This window comes from Crocuta crocuta, unplaced genomic scaffold (assembly GCF_008692635.1).
Source record: "Crocuta crocuta isolate KB4526 unplaced genomic scaffold, BGI_CrCroc_1.0 scaffold130, whole genome shotgun sequence".
Classification (NCBI taxonomy): domain Eukaryota; kingdom Metazoa; phylum Chordata; class Mammalia; order Carnivora; family Hyaenidae; genus Crocuta; species Crocuta crocuta.
Genome location: NW_027527920.1, coordinates 7,420,925 through 7,442,941, shown reverse-complemented (window position 1 = coordinate 7,442,941; position 22,017 = coordinate 7,420,925). Strand labels below are relative to the sequence as shown.

The 22,017-nt window shown below is 53.8% G+C and overlaps 1 protein-coding gene across 1 annotated transcript in view; it reads left to right on the top strand.

The window, feature by feature from the left end:
• SMAD6 (SMAD family member 6) overlaps positions 1-22,017 on the top strand; it is a 74,893-nt gene that overhangs the window by 1,361 nt on the left and 51,515 nt on the right. The window contains exons 2-4 of the mRNA XM_077781166.1: positions 7-79; positions 7,952-8,008; positions 11,699-11,776. Of these exons, the coding sequence (XP_077637292.1) occupies positions 7-79; positions 7,952-8,008; positions 11,699-11,776 (208 nt within the window). The remainder of the gene's footprint in view (positions 1-6; positions 80-7,951; positions 8,009-11,698; positions 11,777-22,017) is intronic.

The following is a 22,017-nucleotide window of genomic DNA, read 5'->3' as shown; positions in this document are numbered from 1 at the left end:
TGCCACAGCTTCGCCGCCGCCGCCGACGGCCCCACCGTGTGCTGCAACCCCTACCACTTCAGCCGGCTCTGCGGGCCAGGTGAGCGCGCGCGCCGGCAGGGGGCGCGGGGCGGGGCGGGGGGGGGGTGTCTCCCTCCCCGCGCGTGTCCGCGGCCCTCGGGTCCGCGACGTCGCGGGCAGGCGGAGCTGAGGCTGCACCCTCGGGTGCCCCTGGCGCGTGGGAGCCCGCGGTGGAGGCTCCTCACCCTGGAGGGACGGTCGGGAAGTGGGGATCAGGGCACACGTGTCAAATGGCACCTCCTTAAGACTCCGGCAGACTTAAAAGACTGTGCATTGAATTTCCTCAGTGCAGCTTCAGGGACCCAACGTAGGCTGTAACTTCATAGGCAGTGAAAGAGAAGGGCAGGCCTGGGGGAAGCCCAACAGAGTGTCGTTCCCCGCCGCCCTCCCTCCTTACCCCAGTCTATACTCAACACTATACTTTCCTATATCCAGGTAGATAGAAGTTATGAAGAGATCAATCATGGCCAGGGTCAAAAGTGTTCTACACTGTCACACTTGTTCCTTCGTGTACTTTAGAGCAAAGCTCCTCTCTGAAAGCAGAGACCACCTTCTTGCCCTAATTGTTCCCAGCATCCCTTGGGTGTCAAATATCAGGGCCTCTGCCGTGGTTATCATTTCAGTTCGGTGTCCAGTTTTTCTAGAGTTGAGGGCCCTGGAGGTGTCTGGAGGAGGAGGCGAGGAAGCCAGATATTTTATTTATCTCTGAGAACTGCCTCCCTTCTTTGTTCTCTTCCTGGGATTTCCCACATGCACCCCGCCCCAGCGCTGCGTACCTGAGCAGGCCCCCGGTTCTGGAGCAGAGGTGAGGACAGGTGGAAGCTTCTGGCCAGCCAGAAGCTTGCAGATCCCCTCTTCTGACGTCTGCTCTGCAGGGCTCACACATTTCAGCCTGTAGCATCTTCGGGGCATATGCCTCTTTGGTGGCATTGGGGGCCTTACGGGGGTAAGACTGCTGGAAGATTAAAGGCTCTTGGGCCTGGAAGGACTCTGAGCTCCTCCAGTCTGTTCCCTCTGGAGAGTCAGCACCCAGCCTGAGGGCACATAGATAGAGGATCAGATCACAGATCTCCTGATGTCCAGTGTGGAAGGGGACAGTGGGCCCAGGATTTGTCCCAGATGTCTTGTTCCATGTGGTATGGTGGCTGGAGGGGAAAGGAATGTGCTTCAGTNGGGGGGGGGGGTGGGAGTGGGGAGAGGCAGCATTCATCTGGCTGCCCAGGTCCCCCATGGTCATTGCAGGCTGGATTCAGGGGCTTTGGGCAGTCCTTGACCTGTGACCCAGGGTGGGCTTTCTGTGCCCCTTGTTCCTCTTCTAGACAGCTTCTCCTGGAAGTGGCTTTCTCCCCTCTGCCATCTTGTCTTCTCCCTAACTCTGTGGTCCAGGTCCCCATGTGTGGTTGCCCTGACCCTCATCATTTTTGTTTAGTGGGAGATAATTGATGGGGCCCCACTGTGTGCTTTTAGCAGGCTCTGGCAGGTCAGTCTGCCAGTAAATATTTGTTGAGCACTTACTCTGTGCCAGGCACTGTACTGGGTGCGACAGCGGAAAGAGCAGAAATATGAGTAGGACCCATGCCCTTAAGAAACAGAATCTGGGGGCGGCTGGGTGGCTCAGTAGGTTAAGCGTCCGACTTCAGCTCAGGTCATGATCTCACGGTTCGTGGGTTCAAGCCCCACTTCGGGCTCTGTGCTGACAGCTAGCTCAGAGCCTGGAGACTGTTTCAGATTCTGCATCTCTCCCTCTTTCTGACCCTCCCCTGCTCATGCTGTCTCTCTTTCTCTCAGAAATAAATAAAACATTAAAAAAAATTAAAAAAAAAAAAAAACAGAATCTGGCTGGGGAGATGGGGCAGAGATGCGGGAAGAAGGGCCAGGTCAGTGGGTCTGAACTGTCAGCGCTGTGGGGGGTGCAGGTAACAGGATTCCCCCCTANGATGCCCCCCCCCCCCCCGGAGCCCCATAGCTCTGTCTGGACACCGCCTTGGAGGATGGGCTGGGGAGGTGGTCATGGAGGAGGAGGGGAGGGCCAGGGGAGAGTCAAGGTACCAGACAAGCTCAGGTGTGTGAGCCAGAAGGGATGGCATGGAAACGTTGGAGCAACAGACAGGACTCCCCCCAGCCTGCTGTCCCTACACCTTGGATTAGAAGTCAGTTTAGGTGGTGGTTTGAGCTTAGCCGACTGCCAGGTACAGGTTGGGGGGGGCGGGGACTGCAGTGGAACAGTTCTTCACCACCCCTGGTCCTAGGCTCTCTGGTAAGGATAGCTTGACCTTAGGTGAGCAACCTTTCCTCACAGTCTCCTTGTGAGTGGAGTGGAGGTGGCTCTAGAACACTCTCCACATCTCATTCTAGACTGAGCATTGTTGGCACTTGACTCCCTTTCTCCTCCCCAAAGGAGGCGCTGGTGCAGGGGCTGGGTCTCCTGCTTATTTGCCAGCCCTCGCCCCCCCTCCCCAGTCAAGCCCCCCTGGGGGCACTTGGAAGGACCTATGGTCTGGGAAGAGTGTTCAGTAGGCGCCTGGTTGACCCTGTTGCTTCATTCCCTGCCTGGTGGCCTGGGCCGCTGGGACTGAGAACTGGGGAGCCCTTTGCTGCCCACCCCACCCCTGCTGCCTGGCCGCCAGCCTGGCTCCTAGAGCTGGGCGGGTGCATAGCTGGAGCTCAGCCGTGCGCATCCTGATAAGGAGACTGCTCCTTCCAGGGCTCTGGGGGAAGACGGCTGGGGCACTGGGGCAGACAGAGACACACACCCATGGAGAGCAGGCACACAGCTGGAAAGTATACCGGAGTACCCTGCAGGCCAGCTGAGGGGCACCCATCAGTCACCCCAGTGCCCACCTGATCCCCCAGGGAGCGCAAGTGACAGGCGGCCCCTTTCCTGGCAGTGCTGACCCCTGCTGCTCAGGGCAAACCGTGTTCCCATCCATCAGCTTGTTTTGGGACACTGGGGCCTGTTCCCCTCTTTGGGCTTCTTTTCCCATCCAGAAAGTGAGGAGGTGGACACAACCCTTAGGGTCTGATATGGGCAGATTCCAGGTGACACAGGCCTGCCTCCCTTGGCCTGCCCTCTCCCCCATGCTTGTCTCAGAAAGTGGGGTCTTTCCTCTGTGCCTGGCCTTGCCCTGCACCCCCGTCCCCCTGGGAGTCAGACCCCAGCTCTCCTTCCCTCTTGTGTGTCTTTCTGTCCCGGGAAAAGCCAGTCCACTGAGCTCGGTGCCTATGTGGACGGAAATGTGGAGAAATACTTTAATCACAGTTTAACCTGTGTTTATACAGCTCCTTTCTCCTGAAAGTATCCATTAACTTTGGAATAAATCTCCTGCTCTTTGCTTCACTACTTCTTTTTTTTTTCTGTAATTATATTCAGTAAATTACTATTATCCAAATTGCGCCAAGGAAAGAGACAGAGCGAGAGAGAACTTCTGAACGACTGGAGGAGGCCGCCTAGGAAAACACAGGGTTCCCAGGCCAGGACTATAGGAATTAGAATGGGCTAAAAAGTTTTCCTTTTATTTGGCCTGACATTATCCCTTTGAAATGAGATCAATTTCAAGTTGGGCTTCCAAGCCCCTGCCCCGCCCCTCTGGCGGCCCCTCGGCCCGCCCTGCTCCTCGGAGCTCCTCCTTGGAGGTGAGGAAGGGGTGATAATGTGCAGTTTGCCTCTTGCTGGCGCCAGCCGGCCGCGCTGTTTATCTGGCTGCCGGGGGAATCTGGGCAATTAGGCTCAGCCGGCCTTAAAGCGCCAGGAGCTCCTTTTCGGAGACTCCCGTTCGGGGCTTGAGGTTGAACATTCAGGTTCTGGGGGTGGAAGGATGGGCCCTCTGGAGGCCCCCACTCCACCCCCAGCCACCCCCTCCGGAGGGTGGCAACCGGGAGGCCCAGGGTAGCAAGTGGATCCTTTCCTAAGGGAGATGCTGGGCTGCAAAAGTGGTGTGTGTGTGTGTGTGTGTGTGTCTGTGTGTGTGTGTGTGCTCTTCTGGCTTTAGAATTAAGGGTCTAGATCCCAAAAGGCTAAGTACCACCCCCCTCCCCCCACCAGGAGGCTAACCAGAGGCTAGACTGAGCTGAGCTGAGCACTAACCTTCTGGTACACTTGGCCCCTGGCTGACTGCTCTTACTTCTGAAGGAAGTTGGAGGAGATTCCTGAAGCTGGTGCCTGAGGCTGGATGTCTGAGGGGGCTGGAGTGTCTGATGTCTCTCTCTCTCTCTGTCTGTCTCTGTCTCATGTCCATTGCTTTCAGAGGGGGCTGCAGGACTCCTCTGCAGGGCTCTAGGGGCTCTCCCCTTCAAGTTTAGAGCATCTAAATTTACTACTGAAAAATCAGCCCAGCTTTTGCACGCACTAAGGTAGCTTCTAAGAGGGGAGCGGACAGAGGGCCTGGAGGCAGCCGGTACTTACTCTTCTGACCTTTTGTCTCGCAGCCGGAGTAGTCCACCTGACTTACTGGCCTAGGGCTCCACTCTCCCAGATCCGTGGGGCCTGGAAGTGTGGGAGTGAAGCAGAGGTGCCAGTTAAAGGTTACCCGGTACTGTTCAGAGCAGCATTATTCCTAAGAGTCAGAAAACGGAACAGCCCATGTGTCTATTAGCAGATGAATGGGTCACCAAAGGTGGTATATCCATCCAGTGGAATATCATTTGGCCATAAAAACGAATGCAGCCCCACGGATCAATGCTATTGCAGGGATGAGCCTTCAAAGCATTATGCTGAGTGAAAGCAGCCCTACACGAAGGGCCTCATACTATATGAGTCTGTTCGTGTGAAATGTCCAGATCAGGCAAACCCACAGGGACTGAAAGTAGATGTGTGGCTGCCTAGAGGTTGAGGACATAGGGACACAGGCTTCTTTGGGGTGATGAAAGTGTCTGGTAGTTATGTGGTGGTGGTCACACAAATCTGAATATACTAAAAACCACTGAATTCAGCACTTACAAAGACTGAATCTTAGGTCAGTGAGCAGAAGAACTCAGTTGTTTGAAAAAAGGTAACTGGGTATTATTGGTCCCCGACTGGCCTCGCCCTTTATTTGGCTGAAGTAAAATAACATCCCGTGCCTTCCTATGTGGCCTTGGGCAGGTTCCCTACCTGGCCGGACCTCGGGTGCGCCATCTGTTGAAACCAGCAGTTGACCTGGGTGAACGCCTGACATTATAAATCCCTGTGTCTCGCGGTGGAGTGTGTGGGCCTTCATACTTTTGAACTTGCCCAGGATGGAATTTAACGTTCAGCCTCCAGCCTCTAAGGTTGTTAAACAGCTCTGTGCGAACTGTTTTGCTGGAGCGTGTGGGGGCTGGTCAAGTCCCTCCTAAAAGCTTCGCAGTTCCTCGCTCGCTGATGAGATGGACCGTCCACGTTTGTAGGTTTGCTTTCTGCCTCATTCACATTAGGACGCACCCAGCCCGGGTGTGGCAGTGGGTGGAGAGTGTCTCCTGTGGCCCCTTCAAGAGGGGACTTCATTAACCCTTTTCCCCCTCCACCTTTTTTGGGTCCCAGGTAAACAGCCCCTGGGAGAAATCCTGGGTTGATTACAGTGGCTTGACTCCAGCCACCACTGCCCCTTACTGCCAGGTTTCACTTTCGGGGGACAGATCTGGGAGGACACTTGTCCAGACCCCCTCCCCCGCCCCCGCCATGTGTGGTCTGAGCCTCAGCCGATCAGATTTTTGCCAAAGGAACCCTAACCTGGAAATTGCAGGCCTTCGGGTAAGTGAGTGGGGTAGTGGGAAGGGCATGAGGCTGAGGGTCAGGAAACCTGGCTTCTGGCTCCGGCTTTGGCTCGACCGCAGGGTTCACTGTGTGGCCCCAAAGGGAGTCACTCCCACTGTCAAGGCCTCAGTGGTCACTGTACAGTGGGAGCGCCAGCCTCAATTCCCTTTCTTTGTAAAGCTCTAGCCCCACTTGTGTTCTGCTTCGTGTCCTGAAGTGAGGCCAGTCCTCGCTGAAGTCTGGTCTCCAGCCCCTCTAAGGCCTGAGTACCAGTGGGCAAAGTGGCTCCTACTGAAGGCAGATAGTCCCTTCCTTGAGTCTTATTTGGCGTCTCCTTGGGGTTACCCCTTTGGGCTTCTATAGAGGTCCTCATTTTCTACACCTTTGTCTACATGGCCCCAACTTTGCCATTATCCTCAACCACCATTATGAGGATAATGTCCTTAGACGTTTCCTGAGCACTTTCTGTGCCCATGATGTACTGGGCCTAGTTGGGGTGAGGTGGTGTAAGACGGGGGGGTGCCTCTTGTTGCTGCCTCTGTCATTGGGATGCAGAGCCAAGTCTGGCCTGGGCCCAAATTCCAGTTCCATCATGATTGGCTGCGGGGGGGTGGGGGTGGGGACACTGGGCAAGTCAGTCTTCATATCTGTAAAATGGGAATAATAATGATCATCTTATTTACTTTTGAGAAAGGACGTACTAAGTGCCCATGAGCACGATGAACCACTCTGTACCTGAGACCCAGAAGAATAAAACACAATAAACAAAATAGAAAATGCCCGGCGTAGAGGAAGACACAGGGCAGGCATTCAGCAAGTGTTTGCTTCTCTCCCCAGTGGCTATTCCGTGATTCACTTTTCCTTCTCCCAAATTCCTGTCCACAAAAGATTCCCTGTTTCTAGACCTCAGAGCCCTCACTTTGTTGAAGTAATTTCAGGCTGAAAATGCTGGGGTGGGGAAGAAGTAAAGCTGCATTGGGTGTACAGAGCAAAACAAATGCTCCTACAGCTAATTGTGCCTTATTATAATTGCGAAAAACACTTATTACCCCTTGTATCATTACTGATACCTGCCTAATAATAGTTATTACCACTTTACTACCACCGAGAGTTTGTTTTAGTTTGCGATTTGATGGTGTTTAGTTTCATTTAGGGAAAATGAAGGGTCATTTCATTCATGCAAATTGTTACTTAGTTTAGCAAATTGTTACTTCCCCTAAAGCAAGAGGCTAAGGAATTCTTCTGAAGACAAAATACATGTTTTTAAGGAGGAGTATTTTGGGCAAATGAAAGGAAACCCAGAGAAAAATACTGTAGACAATAAGGAATCACAGAGGGTCTGAGACGGGAGGCCACAGAGAACTTGTGGGCCACCCTTTCTCTTTACACAGGGGGAGACTGAGGCTGAGGGTAACTGGACAATACTGGCTTAAGGTCTCCCCTCTGGGTATCTGGGTTGACTTCCTGGGCTCCAGCTAATCTTGCCTTCCTCCCTGCCCCCAAGAATGTCTGTTGTCGTGCAGTTGATCTGGAAAGGAGCTTCTAGGTCCTCTCATACTCACTGCTGATGGCAGTTGCCAAATGTAGCCAATAAAAGTACAGAATGCCTAGCTGACTTTGAGTTTCTGACAAACAGCACCGTAAGTTTTTAGTAGAAGTATGTCCCAACTCTTGTAAGGGATATACTTATGCTAAAAATGATACCACGTATATCCACACTTCAAATTTAACAGAGCTTCCTGTGTTATATCAGGCAGCCCTCCTCTGACTTCCCCTGCGCCCATGTTTCCTGTGTCACAATCATAGCAGTTACTGTTTGCGCGTGTAGTTTTCCAGAAGACCAAGAGCTGTTTCACATACATTGTCTTCCTTTGCCCCTCTGGCACACCTGGGAGGTCTTTATCATTGTTGTCCCTATTTTAGAGTTGAGGAAACAGGCTCAGAGAGGCAAAGTGACTTGCCCGAGGTCACACAGCTAAAGGTGGCAGAGGAGGGACTGAGTCTGGGTCTATACCCCAAGCCTGTGGTCTTACCTGCCAGGCAGCAGAGGTGGTGGGGAAAGAGGAGAGTTTCCTGGGGGCTGGATTTATATTTGAGGAAACCGATGATCAAAAGCAGGTCAGCCCCTCAGGTGTGAACTCCCCCCACCCCAGCAGTGACATGTTGTCTCCTGTCTTCCAGAATCACCACCGCCCCCCTATTCTCGGCTGTCTCTTCACGACGAGTACAAGCCACTGGGTAAGTGCTTCCTCCTTCCCACCCAGCTCCCTTTCAGCCCTTTCAGTCTGGGGCCCAGCCTCAGTGCTCAGCGGTGGGGAGGGGAGGGGGGGGAAGCAGGCCTGGTTTGCCTTTGAGATGGGGTGAAGTTTGACAAACACACCTCCAGTTGGGCCAAAGCAGACCGGGCTTTGCAGCGGGCTATTTACATCTTGAAATTCCTCCGTTCATCATTAACCTCTCTGTGACCTTTAAACATGGGCCTGTGGGAGATGAATGGGTTTTGACTTAAGCACTTCATTGGAGATGGGTTTGGTATTTCTGCCTTTTCCTCTCTCCCTCCCCCAGCTGGCGGGTTGTTCTCCTTTCACTCTGTTCATTAGCACTATGACAGACAGGTAGAGCATATGAAGTCGCGGTTGAACGGGGTGGTGTGCTTCCCCTGATTTTAAGCCAGAAAGGTCATCTGGGCAGAAACAACAGTGAGACCGTGTAGAAAATCCTTGTGCAGAAAGCCCCTGGCGTGGTCCCACCCCTAGGGGCGCTCCGTGGGGGGTGGTAATGTAGGTAATGTAGGCAGGTCCCACTCAGAGGCAGAAGTGTTCTCTGGACAGCCCTGGGGCCAGATGAGCAGCTCATCTTCTGGAGTAGATGCGTGTGGTTTTAAAAGCAGTGGCTTGTTTTCTGGCCCTGCTGGACACTCCCCCACCCCCACCCCCACCAGCGGAGGGTCCCAGGGACAGGGTGAGTTAGTTTGGCTTTACTAGTACCAGGAGAGCAACTTTGCTACCCAGGCATTTCCCGTGGGATTCAAGCTTCCAAAGTCCGAGAGCACAGCAGTGATGCTAACTGCATTCCGCTGAGTGACCACAAGAAGTGGGTTTTGTTTTGTTTTTGGTAAAGGCCTCTTCCCAGTAGCCTGTGTCAGCATCGTCTGGGAGGTCACTTGTAAGTGTCGCAGACTCTCAGGCATCCAGGCCAGTTTTCTTTTTCCAGGCCCCCTGTGGAGTCCGAAGTGCCCACCGGGTCCTTTCAGGAGTTGGAGCTCTTCAGTCTAGGAGGACAGAGGTGTCCCATGACGGTGTGTGAGTCAGTGGTTTAACAATGGCAACTTCCTTGTTTTTTTGGCCCAGGGATGGTCATCCCGTTCATGGAGGAGCTCTATTTAGTTCTCTGGAGGGACTGAAGAGGTCATCTGGTGGGACCCTGTCCCTTGATAGATGAGGAATCTGGCTGAGGGGTGGAGTGGGCCCCCCAGTTAATGAGCAGCAGGGCTGAGGCAGAAACCCAAGGGCAGTGCCCGTTCAGCTCGGCGGTTCCCCGTCCCTCCCTCACAGGCCTGTCTCAGCATTTCCCAAGTCAACGTAATTGCACTGGGCCCTTAGAAGATCTGTAGATCCATTAGGGGGGGAAAAACACCCCTCAGAGGTGCTTAGTAAATGTAGTCCCTCAGTTCGAATGTCAGGGATCATTGCCCCGAGGGATTGCAGGGCAGCCTGGGATAAAGCTGCAGAAATCAGGACACCGCCTGGCCCTGCAGAGTGACCATTTGGAAATCAACAGGTGTGCCAGTTATTTTACAAATGGGACAACTGAGGCCTAGAAGAGAGGAAGTGACACTTGCTTGGTGGTCACACAGCTCAAGAGTCTGCAGACTAGGGCCCGCCATCTGTTTTGTCGTGTGGCTCGTGAGCTAAGGACGTTTTCATACTTTTTTAGATGGTTGAAAAAGAAAAAATCGAAAGAGTACTATTTCCTGACGTGTGAAAATGATATGAAATTCGAAGTTTAGCCTCCGCAAAAAAAAAAAAATCCTGCTGGGATATCGCTGCGTTTGCCCCTTTCCATGGTGTCTGTGGCTGCTTCTAGGCTATAGTGACACAGTTGAGTAGCTGTAACAGAGACCACGTGGTTCACAAGGCTTGAAAATGCTACCCGCTGGGGGGCCCTTTGCAGGAAAAGTTGGTGAGCCCTGATTTTTAGGAGTGCTGGTGGAGGCTGGACTCAAAGCTGGGGCCCTAGCTTCCAGGTAGGCAGGGTCTCTCCCTGGGGCTCAAGCAGTGATCAAGGCTGAGAATGTTCTTTTTCTCCATCAGCCGCTGCAGGGCGTCAGATGTCAGGGCCTCGCTAGAAGCAATAAACAGGAGGGTTTGGAAGGATGCATGATAGGGACTTACTAGCTATGAAAGGGGGGAACCGTTCCCACGCCTGGGGCCCTCACCGAGCTGTCCACGTTGGCTCTACGGTGGCTCTGCAAGAACTAGGGCCCGGCCTGCAGTGTTCCCGGCCGCTAAGTGCTTTGGGGACGTTAGGGCTGAAAAGCAAAACGCTTTTAAGAATTAGCTCCCACTTGGGCCCTGGGGTTCTTATTTTTGTTTCCAAGAGATTTTCCATCTGTCCTCAGTTCCCTCCTAACACATTTTAGCAGCAGATAACTTTTCCGTGCCCTTTTAAATAGTCCGAGCTATTTTTTGTATTATTTTCTTTTCCTTGCATTGTTGCTTTTTCATAAACAAAACAAAACAAAAAGGCAGTTCACTTCTAAGCGTTTGTGATCACATGAGACCAAAGAGCAAAATAAAACCCAGAACACCCAGTCAGCATCTGGCAAGTGGGAAACAACAACAAAAAAACCCCAAACCACTCCCCCCCAATTGGTTAATGTTTCATCTTCCCGCTCCCCAAACCATGTGGTAAAAGGGAAAAAAAAACAAATCCTGCAGGATCGAATGGAATTCTAGCTAGCCAGGGCCTTGGCTAACGGTTCTGGTCCCGGGAATCTCCAGCTTGGTCAGGTGGGACCAGCTGAGCCAGACCTGGGTTGAGCTGGGTGAGAAGGCGACGAGCTGTCAGCCTCACAGGACGTACCTTTTTTTGACTCCTCCACACAGACAACACCCCGGCAACTGGTCGCAGAGGAAACCTTTTGCCTGTCCACCTGCCCCCAAAAGGCATCGGCCTGTCAAGGCGGTAGCTGAGTGTTCAAGAGAAAACGTGCAAAAGATTTTCCTCTCCTGGTCTCCCCGCACTGTAGACAGGGAAAAACAAATAATGCACGCCATATGAAGTACTTGAAACTACTTTAAAAAAAAAAGTGATCGCCTTAAAAAAACCAGTCCAGGCATTGAAAGTTGCTCCATGAGCGGGTTTGGATGTTTAGGAGCGGAGGAGGGAAGAGAGAGACAGAGAGAGAGAAAAAAATCGGAGCAAATGCTTGAGCCGGTAATTAGAGGGGTGTACGTGGACAGAGTGTGGCTGGCTGGTAACTTGTTAAAACAGAGCTTCCCCGAGCTCCAGCGGGAGGAAGGAAGGAAGGAAGGAAGGAAGGAAGCAAGAAGGAACAACTTGAAGAATTTTAATGGTTGTAATTAAGCACAGCAACTATGAATTGTTTAGGGGCTTAATTTAACCTTACCCACAGAGGCTCCAAGTTGCTACTTGCTCAGTCCCCTGAACTTGGGTTATTTCTGTGGTCAGGGCAGTTGAAACGTTTTCAGGTATGAGGGCTGCAGCCGTCAGCATTTTCCAGAGACGTTCCAGGGCCGGTGGGCCTGGTCTCGCGTGATCACGGGATGGGGTTACAGAGTAGCATCAGAGAGCTGGGCGGGACGCGTCGCCCTTTGCAAGCACGCGCACGCATGTAGCTGCGTGAGAAAGAAGAGAGGGGAGCGCCCCGCAGCCGACTAAGTTGTCTTTCTCTTTCCTTCATAGATCTATCTGATTCCACATTGTCTTACACTGAAACGGAGGCCACCAACTCCCTCATCACCGCCCCGGGTGAATTCTCAGGTTGGCATTTCTGTCTTGCACGTTGCTGTTGTGTTGAACTTCACAAAAGAGGGACAGGTTGAGGGTGGGGGCTTGGTGGAGGCCTTTTTGATTTCCTCCCTCCTTTACTTTTCCCCTTTCCTCCCACCTCTCGGATAGGAAGACTGTCACTGTCTTCATCCTTGGCGTCCGTAGGGTTAAGGACAATCTGTACGAGTGAGATCTAAAGATGGTCACTTTGAAAGTGCCTTTTGGTCCACGTGTTCACCAGTTGACTCCACCTTGTGTCTCGTGGAAATGGGGAAAGCCCAGCACGACCCTCCGCCTTTCATTTTAGCCGGGGAACCTCTTTTCCCGGCTGCCAAGAGGCTCCAGGGTGGATGTGTTTGTATACATCTTTGTGGGTTTCTCCTCCTGTCCACACCTCTGGGGAAGGATGGATGTGGAGGGTCAGAAGAGGGGAAGTTGAGTGGGTAGAATGAGCTTGGACAGAGGGTCTGGCAAGTGATGAGTTTGCCAAAGGTTGGTAGTTTCCGTGTCTCTCTCTGAGCAGTGGATGCGGGGCTGGGAAGCAGGGAGAACTCCAGTTTGGAGCCTCCCAACCCCCTGCAATTAAGAGTTGGCCATAAGGACCCTCACATTCCTAGAACTACCTAAACCAACCCTTCCTTAAGAACTGAGAGGTTGGTGGTGACCTGGGGGCATCGAGGGCCAGGAGGAGGGACTCTGGTGCTGAGGTCTGTGGGACCCTTTGGGAACATGGGGGATGGGTCTGCTATGAAGACAGTGGGAGCTTGTGGTCTAGTCTGTGCTGGCGTGATAGCCACTCGGGCTGGAGCTGCTTCCCAAGGGGGCGTGGCTGGATCTCCATGTGAAGATCTGCATCTGAGCCCCCGTCCCTGCCCCACGTCCGTGTCATGACGACAGCAGCAGTGATCACAGCTGTTTAGTGTTTCCTCTGCGCGGGCCCCTTATTCATGCATCATCTCCCAACAGCAGTGAAGTACTCGCCCGGGGTCACATAGTAGCAGAACCATTCGCCACTACGCCACTGTGCTTCTAACCACTGCCCTGCCCCCCGGTTCCTGAAAGGGCTGAATGTATCCCCAATGCCCCTGTTCCTTCACATGAAGATCTGTCATTCTTGCCGTCCCCTCCCCATGACTCTAAGGGTGGCATGATGCTGGCTGCCCGTGGCTGCCTGGCCATTTCCCGTGTCTGAGCCCTTCCCCACTCATTCCGTGTTCCATCACAACCATGGAGGTCGCAAGAGCATGTCTGTTTCAAAGATAGAAAAACTAGAAGCTAGAGCAAGAAGTGGCCTGCACAGGATCACATAGTGGGGCTATGGCACAGCTGGTACTGAGGTCCAGGTCTTCGGGGTCCTCCTTGCCTTCTAGTCTCTGGTGGCCCCTCTAATTGGGGGTTTCCTCTGTGCCTTTTGGCCCCTACTCGGTTGTAGTGTCTTTCCCTGAAAGACCTTACTGGATGAACGTAAGAAGTTAATATTTCACTCCATTCTTTTTTCTTCTTTGCCTACGTAGAAGGAAGCCATGTATTATTTTGAAGCAAGAGGCTTAACGGTTCTTCTGGATGCATGATTCGGTGTCCCTGCCAGCCCTCAGGATGTATTTAATTTAGGCAATTTCATTGGCATAGGTTGGATGGATGGGTAATATTTTGACCCCACCCTTATCCCCCATTCCCCCTTCCCTTAACCCCCCTCCTCCCGTCTCCCTATCCTCCCATTCCCTCAGTTAATGGTGGAAATTCTCATTTCTGGAGGTGCTGTAGAGCTCTGCAGTGTGTGTGCAGGTATAGTCTCTTTAAAAATTTTTTTTAATGTTTATTTTTGAGAGAGAGACAGAGCAAGAGCAGGTGAGGGACAGAGAGAGAGGGAGACACAGAATGTGAAGCAGACTACAGGCTCGGAGCTGTCGGCACAGAGCCTGATACGGGGCTTGAACCCGTGAGCTGTGAGATCATGACCTGAGCCGAAGTTGGACGCTTAACCGACTGAGCCACCCAGGTGCCCCGGTCTCTTTTGATCTCTGTCATTCCAGAGCTGATCTGGTTTGTGACTCGGGCAGGAGGGAGGAGACCCCAGAGCACTTAGGGAAACCAGGACAGAGTACCCCCTAGAGGAGCATCTCCGAGGACCCTGGGGCCCCGTGTTTGCTGTTACTGCCCCGTCGTCCCAGAGCAGTGTGTGGTACTGGCCAGTGAGAAGGCTCCTCCTACTCTTAACTGTGGGCAAGGACTGCTTGGTTCTCATGAGAAAATTGGGGTGAGGGGTGGGGCCCAGCGGCTTGGAATGCTGAAGGGCTGAGGGAGCTGGGGAGGAGGTTTGGGATTGCCAGTGTGGGGCTCCAGTGGCATCTGGTGGGCTTTGGTCTGAGTTCTGGGTTGCCTCAGTGGCGAGTGGGATGTTTGCCATGTGGTCACCCGGGCCCCTTCCAGGGACTTTATGCATCTCCTCCCACTCCGGGGGGCTCCCTGTGCAGCTTTTCTAGCTTACTCGTGCGCTGGGAATCGGAGGACCACTGGGCACTGGGTTGGCACTGCCCCTGCCTCCTGGGAGCTCGTAGGCTTGGGGCTGGAGTCGCCGTCACACTGGAGGACAGGCTCCTGGAGGGAGACCCCACAGGGTGAGGAGAAGCCCTGGAGGGGTGACAGGTCTCAGTGGACAAAGGCGGGAGTCATCCATCCAGCTAGGATGTCACGCAGGGTTGTGCCCAAGGGCATGGTGGGAGGCGACATCAGAAAGATGATGGGCAGAATGTGCTCGCCAGGCCACGGTGTTTGATGTTCAAGGACAGATAGTCATGCTGCCGCTGGTGCTGTCAACGGTTGACAGTTACTGACACTCACTGCTGAGCACTTTGCGAAGAGTTGGTCACTCTCCATCTCATTGACTCCTTACCACAACCCAGTGAGACAGATGTGATCCCCCCTGTTTTATAGGTGAGGAAACTGAGGCTCATTGCTGGGCAGGCTGCCCAAATTCCTGAATTGTAAGTGGCAGGCTTGGGCTGGGACTGCCCAGCTCTCCTGCCCTGAGGGTCCTGCCTGGCATTCCACAGCTAGGGTTCCTGTCCCCTTCCCCGAGACACACCCTGCTGGGGGCTGGGGGCAGTGTAGAGCCTCGGGACAGCCTGTCCCTGGTTGAGAACAGGACAGGGGAGCAGGGCTGGTGAGAGGCGTAGGGCTCTGTGCTCCTTCTTGTCACCACTGGGCAAACCTTGCAGAGGCCACACCGGCCAGCCTCCCCAGCCCCTCTCTGCCTCCCTGAGTCCTGAAGGGCAGCTGTTTCTGAGAGCCTGGCCCCTTTCTTGAGCAGGGTCTGTAGCCCCAGGATGGGGACTGGTCTTGTCTGCCTTGCTCAATGGCAATCCCGGCACCTGGCTTGGAGCCGTCTATTTTTACCCAGCTCCAAGGTCTCTGCTTCACTTTACTGTGCTGTGGTTGAGGCCACTTTAGGGGGATGGTGGGCAGTTTGAGGCGCAGGCATAGCCGGGGCAGGCAAGGACCCGTGGGTGGCCGGGTAGGGGGGCGGCAGGACCGGAGGCTGCTGTCTTGTGTCAGCTCTCTGCTGAATGGTTGACAGGACGCCCTCATCTGATCTGTTTCTCACCTCCAAATTTAGGTGCATGATCCCTGCTACATAGACCAGAAACCGGAAGCTCAGAAGGGTGACTCCACCAAGATCACTCAGTGAGGGGCAGAACGCAGAGCTTCTGCTAGATCTAAGGACACTGACACCTGGAGTCTTGATAACCTAGGAGTCCCTTCTGGAGTGCCTTCAGAAGCTTGACGCCCTGGAATCCTTGCCTAATTCAGGGTGCTGCCCCCTGACTATCTAAAGTCCCCTCAGGCCATCCTTTTCCCCTCCACGACACCTCTACCTTTCTCCCATTCCCTTGATTTCAGTTTAGTGTGGGGAGAAAAACAAGAGTAGCTAGTTAAATTCTTACTAAAGTGTGAGTGGCTGATAGGGAACCCTTCTTGGCAGCTTGAAAGTAGAATATGCCATAATTCAAAGAATTGCAGGACAAAGGGCCACATAGACATGACCATTCTGAGGAGGGTTGAGCGAGGAGGGCAGGGTTCTCTTAGCTCTTGGCTACCCTAAGCTAGAAGGACAGAATGCGTAGGACACAAGGAGCATTATGCCCTGGGTGAGAAAGAGCAGCCAGACTAGGCTCCGTGCTGGGTGCTGAGTGCTGAGTGAGCTTTGGGCCAAACATTTAACGAGGGCCTGAAGTACTGTGTTGCTTTAGAAGCCAGGCCCGCCCCATTCCAATGCTGTGGGACTGGGGGTTGGGGGGCGGTGTGCTGCCCTGGGCCGGCTTCAGGAACCAGTGACTCCCCTCTGGTATCCCATTCTAGTGCCTATCAGATAGCTATTCAAGTGCCTTTATTAAGTACCCACAGTATACAAGGTGTATAAGCTGCCAGCCACAGGGACTGGGCTTCCCCTTTTCCTGACCTTGGATGTGTGTGTGATGGAGATCTCAGCCCTCAGAGCATGCTGTTTCTTTCTTTCTTTCTTTTTTTTTTTTTTTAATGTTTTATATATTTGGAGAGAGAAACCGCATGAGCAGGGGAGGGGCAGAGAGAGAGGGAGACACAGAATACAAAGCAGGCTCCAGGCTCTGAGCTGGCAACACTGAGCCTGACGCAGGCCTCGAACCCATGAGCCGACTGAGCCAGCCAGGCGCCCCCAGAGCATGCTGTTTCTGTAGAGCTGTGTTGGTGAGGGTGAGCCCCTCACTTTAAAGAGGCAAAGGCCCAGGGAAGGAAGGGAGCTACGTCAGACCACATGCTGGGGGTGTGGGAGCTCAGCTGCATGTGGGGTCTCTCCTCCATCAAGCAGACTGTAAGCTTCTTGAGGGCACAGTTCATTCTCTAGGATTCTTGCATTCTGTAGATTGACAGAGTTTGGGAACAGAGGCTCAGAGAGGTTAGGAGAGTGGCTGAGGGCCACACAGCAGGCATAAGCAAGTAGGGCCAGGTCACAACCTAGGGTGGTCCACGCTGCCCAAAGCACCTGCCTCCTTTCTGCTCCGTGGTCTCTGAAGAGGTCCCCTCTGGGGTTGGCGCTGTCTGATGTCCGTCATCAGCGGCTCCGGAAGCTGGGGGAGGAGCATGCTGGTGTGGTATTGTTTCCTGCTGTTTCCTGATTCTAGAGCCCAAGATGGTCTCCTCAGACACCCCCATCGCGCACAGACCCTAGAGCTCTTGTTCTCCCAGGTGCTCAGCTGAGTTCACTCCATGTGTGCGAGCTTCTCTAGCAAAGTGGCTGAAGAGCACAGGCCGTGCACCGTTGGGCCCCGGGTTCCAGGCCCAGCTGTGCCCTTTCCTGGTTGTGGGGCTTTGGGACAGCCACTTAACCGCTATGAGATGATGCCTGTGAATCAGCCAGGGCTTGGCACACAGCATATGGTAGATGTGACCGTTACAGCGTGGTAGGCACTGTGCTTAAGGCTGGGAGCCTTAAGGAAGGAAGATAAAAATTACATTATCTCTGTCCTCATGGAGCCCACAGACAGGGGAAGACGCAGTCATAACGAAAAGTGGTGTAACAGGCCGTCCAGAGGAAGAAGAGATTAGGGATGGACTCTTGGTGTGGTGGGAAGGCAGCCCAGGAAGACTTCCTGGAAGAGGTAATGTCCAAGTTGGGTCTTATGGGATAAAAAGGAGCCTACAAAAGACACAGATTTTGGGGGTGGGTAGGTGCGTTCCAGGTAGAAGACATAGCAGGTGCCAAGGTCTGGAGGTGAGAAAACAGCCTGATGCTGAGAAAGCAAAGGGACTTAGAGGGGCTAGCAAGCAAAGGACCTGGTGTTGGCGGGAGATGAGGCAGGGGGAGGCCAGGGTCTGGGTGATATTTTCAAAAAACTTTTCACTGCAATATACAGAGTGTACAGGAAAGTGTCCAGCTCAGTCACTTTTTATAAACGGATGACAGACACCTGGGTGACAGGCAGAGCCCGGATAACATAGCAGACACGTGACAGTGCTCATTGCCTGAGGTCTAGGGATGCTGTGTGCCGAGTGGTTTAGGAGGAAGCACCGGAGGGGAGAGGGGTAAGGTTCTGGCTGCAAAGGGGCTTTCCCTTGGCTTTGGAGAGCAGGAAGGAAGTCTTACCTGGAGTTCAAGGCAGATGGTGCTGTGACACATTTAGACTTCAACCCAGATTGGTCCCCATGGGTTAAGAGCTGGCTTTTAGGGATGGTCCACGCTTGCTCTGTCCGGCCCCCTGGGTCAGGCTCCAGCCTGGAGGTGGTGGGCTCCTGGGCCAGGACCAGCTTGTCATCTCCGATTCAGGATGGCCCCAGACTTGCCCTCTCTGAGGGCAGCCGTTGGGGAGGACCAGTCGCCTCTGGTTCCAACATCGGCAGGATTTGGAACTTGCATCAAGCCTCTCCCTTGTGGTTTTTTCAGTTTTAACCAACCAAAGAGGAAAAAATGCCTTCTCCCCTTAAAAACTCCTGAGGTGTCACAAAAGGCCTCATTCTTCCTGGGCTGGTTGTCTGGGGCTGGAGTGGAGGTGGTGAGGGGTGAGAGGCAGCAGTGACAGAGGTGACTCCCGCCATCCTGGGAGGACCAGGCATGTGTGATGGGCTCTGGCCATCCTGGTTTGGCGGGAAGCGCTGTAGGATGGAGAGCAGCACACTGGTTCCAGGCTTGGTTTTGATCTTTACCTGGTGGCATGACCTCAAGCAAACACCTTATCTCTCCAGTCTCAGTTTGTTCAGCTGTATAGTGGGGCCATCAGGCCACTGATCTCAGGGGCTCCTCGATAATTGTGTGTTCCAGGCAGAGGGTGCCAGCACCTGGGCCTCGAGGGGTTGTGCAGGGAGCTGGGGCTTCTGGCCTGCAGGGTCTTAGCTTCCCAACATCGTCCCAAAGCAAAACTATGCCAGGGATGAGGCCCTGCAGAGGGAGGGGATCAGTGTCCTGTATCCCTGACCCCTGGAGCACTAAAGCTTGGGGACTGGAGTCGGGGTGCACTTGACTGATGAAGACTCCAAGGCCCAGAGAGGGCAACTGACTCACCAGAAATCACACAGCTTTTATACTCATTGGGGTCCCTGACAAAGGACCCCAGGGCTCGTATGTTTCCTGATGATAGGCTTTGGGATGACATCAATGTCTTGAACATTTATTAAGAACCTACTGCATGCCAGTGGCAGGCCATGTAAAGTGAAGAAAGCCTGGACCTTCCCCTTTAGGAGCTAATGGTCTAGAAGGAGAGATAGCCAGCAAGCAAAGAATGGTGAATGATTGCGGGTGCTAGGTGCTGGGGAAATACGGGCAAGGCTTAGCACCAGCACAGTGATGAACTGGGGACTCTGTTGGGATGGGAATGGGGTATTCAGGGAAAGCTTCAAGGAGAAAGTGATTCTGGGTTGGGTTTTGTAGGGTGACTAGGAGTTCACCAAGAAGACAACAGGGTATAGACCGCGTGTTGGAAAGGAGGAGCAGCTTGTGCGGAAGCAGGGAGGTGTGCAATAGCACCATGTGTTCTGAATTTGTTTGTGGCTAGAAGGTTAATCTGTGTGAGATGGGGGAATAGGAAAAGAGGCATCCGGACAGATTGTCCTGAATCTGGAGGAATGCAGTGGAGCAGAGGGCTTATGGTCACTGGGGCCAGAGGAACTCTGGAATATACTTGGCCTTGAAGGAGCTCTGGACCTTGTCTGGCATCCAGCACAGGGCCTAACCCAGAGCTGGAGGGCATTGTAGAATGAATGGATGAGTGAATGAATGAATTTTTTTTTTTTTTTTTTTGCCCAGGACCAATGAGAGAGAACACATAAGATCATAGCACATATTTAAGAATCACAGGTAACACAGAGCTCTGTGCCAGGCACTCTGTAAGTGCCATGAATGTATTCATGCATGGAATCCTCCCAACAGCTCTGTGAGGTTGCTGCTTTTATTAGCCAGAAATACCTGAGGCTCAGAGAGGTTAAGAAACTTACCCAAGGTCCCCCAGCTAGAAAACAGTAGAGCTGGAATCAGAACCCAGGCAATCTGGCCCCTGTTGTGTTCCCCAGTGTCTGGCATAGTGCCCTCTCTGCCCCCCGAAAGATGCAGTACTGACATGGTCCTTGTTCCTCTGGAGCTTCTGTGGCCCTGGGTACCCCACATTTGGCACGAACAGCTGTCACCAGGCCCCAGAGAGGAGCTCCGCTCATCAGATGGCTGCTGGATGAATAAATGACCGACCACTGGGATGGCAGGTGGGTGGGTTTCCGAGAGGGGCTTGCTTGGCCAAGGTTGGCGGGGGGTCCTGTTCCCGTCCAGGCTGCTTTGGTTTGAGCTGGAGGCAGCCAGCGCCTACCCCTCTCTACACCTCGGGCGGTCCACATCTCCGGGAGAACCAGCAGGTTTTCCGAGGGGACCTGAAATTCCAGAAAACGCACTTGGTTGCTTCCAGCCTAATCACAACCATCTGTCTGCCGGGCTCGGTGGCTCGCCCTCCTCCTGTCCCCGCTGGCACGCTTTCCCTGGGCGTCTGTAACAATCAGGAGCCGCACTCGAAAGTTTCCTTGTCAGGGTAGAGTGGCTGTTGCCAAGAGCTCCTTCTTTGATGCAGAAAATATATCCTGAAGGTACTTTGTCAGATGTTTTTATATTAAACATTCTCCCTCCATGGCCCTTGGCCGCCAAGGGAAGCAGAGATACATCACTTTTCCAGTTGCCCTTTGTGGAAAGAATTCCTGGTGTTTATGGGCCCTTTCCCCACGCCACCCCTGGCGGGGCCTGGCACCCCCGGCCAGAGAGGGGAAGGCCTTGGGGGTGGCATCCCTGCAATGCAGGGGCTCTCCCGGCCGGAGGGAGGGACGCTACCCTTACCCTGTGGTAGAAGCTTCTGGGCTGGGAAAAACAGAGGTCTCATGTCTGGAGCAGACATCAAAGCCACTGCCCCAGACTGCAAGGTGAATCATTGCCAGGACTTTTAATTGATCTTTAAAAGGAGAGGTAGGAGCTCAGAGATAGGAGCCTGGAAACCCTTTTAATCTCTCCAGAGTTGTCCAGGGTTGGGCCAGCAGGGGACGGAGCTGGGAGAAATGGGGCTGTTAGGCGTTCCGTGCCAGAAGGTGGGGAGGTGGGCTCCAGTGCACAGCCTGGAATGGGGGGGGGGTGTGGGCAGCTAGGGGCAGAGTGCACCGTCCGGCTCTGGCCTCCACCTCTGGGCTGAGTGCGCTGAAATGTGGCACCAGAGGCACCTCCGTAGACAGGCTGTCCAGGATATGCATCTGCCCATTGTGTGCCCTCGGAAGCCCCGGGCTGTGTCTGTCCCCACCCTGCTGCCCGTCTCTCCTCCCATCCCTCCGTCCTCTCGTCCTCTGCCTTATGTTCGGCACCGAGGAGATCCGCTCCCCAGGTGCCGTGTGGGCTCCCAGCCCTGCACTCAGAGGTTGCAAACCACACATTGTCTCTGGGCCTCAGGTCCTGCCCTGCTGGGCTGAGGGATGTGGGGTGGGGGGGTCACTGCCACCTGCCTCCACGGCTGCAGGAGAGGGGACACTTTACAAATCAAGGACTCTAGGCTGCCCTCAGGGGGCAGATGTTGGGAGTGGGGTGTGGGGGACTTGACTATGTTTGGGGGTCAGGGCCTGGGTCTTCCCCATCTAGTGCCCAGCTCAGGGCCCGGTGTGCAGTAGATATCAGGATGGTGTCTGTGATTCAAAGAAGGGCCTCCCCAGAGGCTTTAAATCACAGGGATGCCATGCTCTCTCCACACCCCTGGACTCTCTCAGCTCATTTGGTCAAGGAAACCCTGATTTGTATTGGAGGAGCCCTGTTTCTGGAGCCTCCATTGCTGCTTGGCCAGAGAGAGAGAACCAAGTGTGGCAGAGAGGGCCCATCTCCTCCTACCTGGCTGCCCAGCTGTGTCGTAGCTGCCTGCCCTCTTCCTCACAGGGCTAAGGCCAGAGAGAGCCCCAAGGGCTTCCTTGGAGTCTAACAGTAGTGCTGCGCCTGGCCTGGGGGCCTGGAGACCCAGGTCCCAGTCCTGGCCCACATCTCTTGGTCTCAGACTGCTTCCATTCAGCCTCTCACTGGTTCTCAGTTCCCTTTGCCCATTAGAGTTCCCCGAAGAGTTTTTAAAAAGCTCAGACCCCGTTCCAGAAATGGTTGGGGAGACGGACTGGGCATCGGGAATTAAAAAAAAAATTCCCCAGGTGATTCTAATATGCAGCCAGGGCTAAGAACCTGGACCTGGCCATCTTCTCCTCCAGGCAGA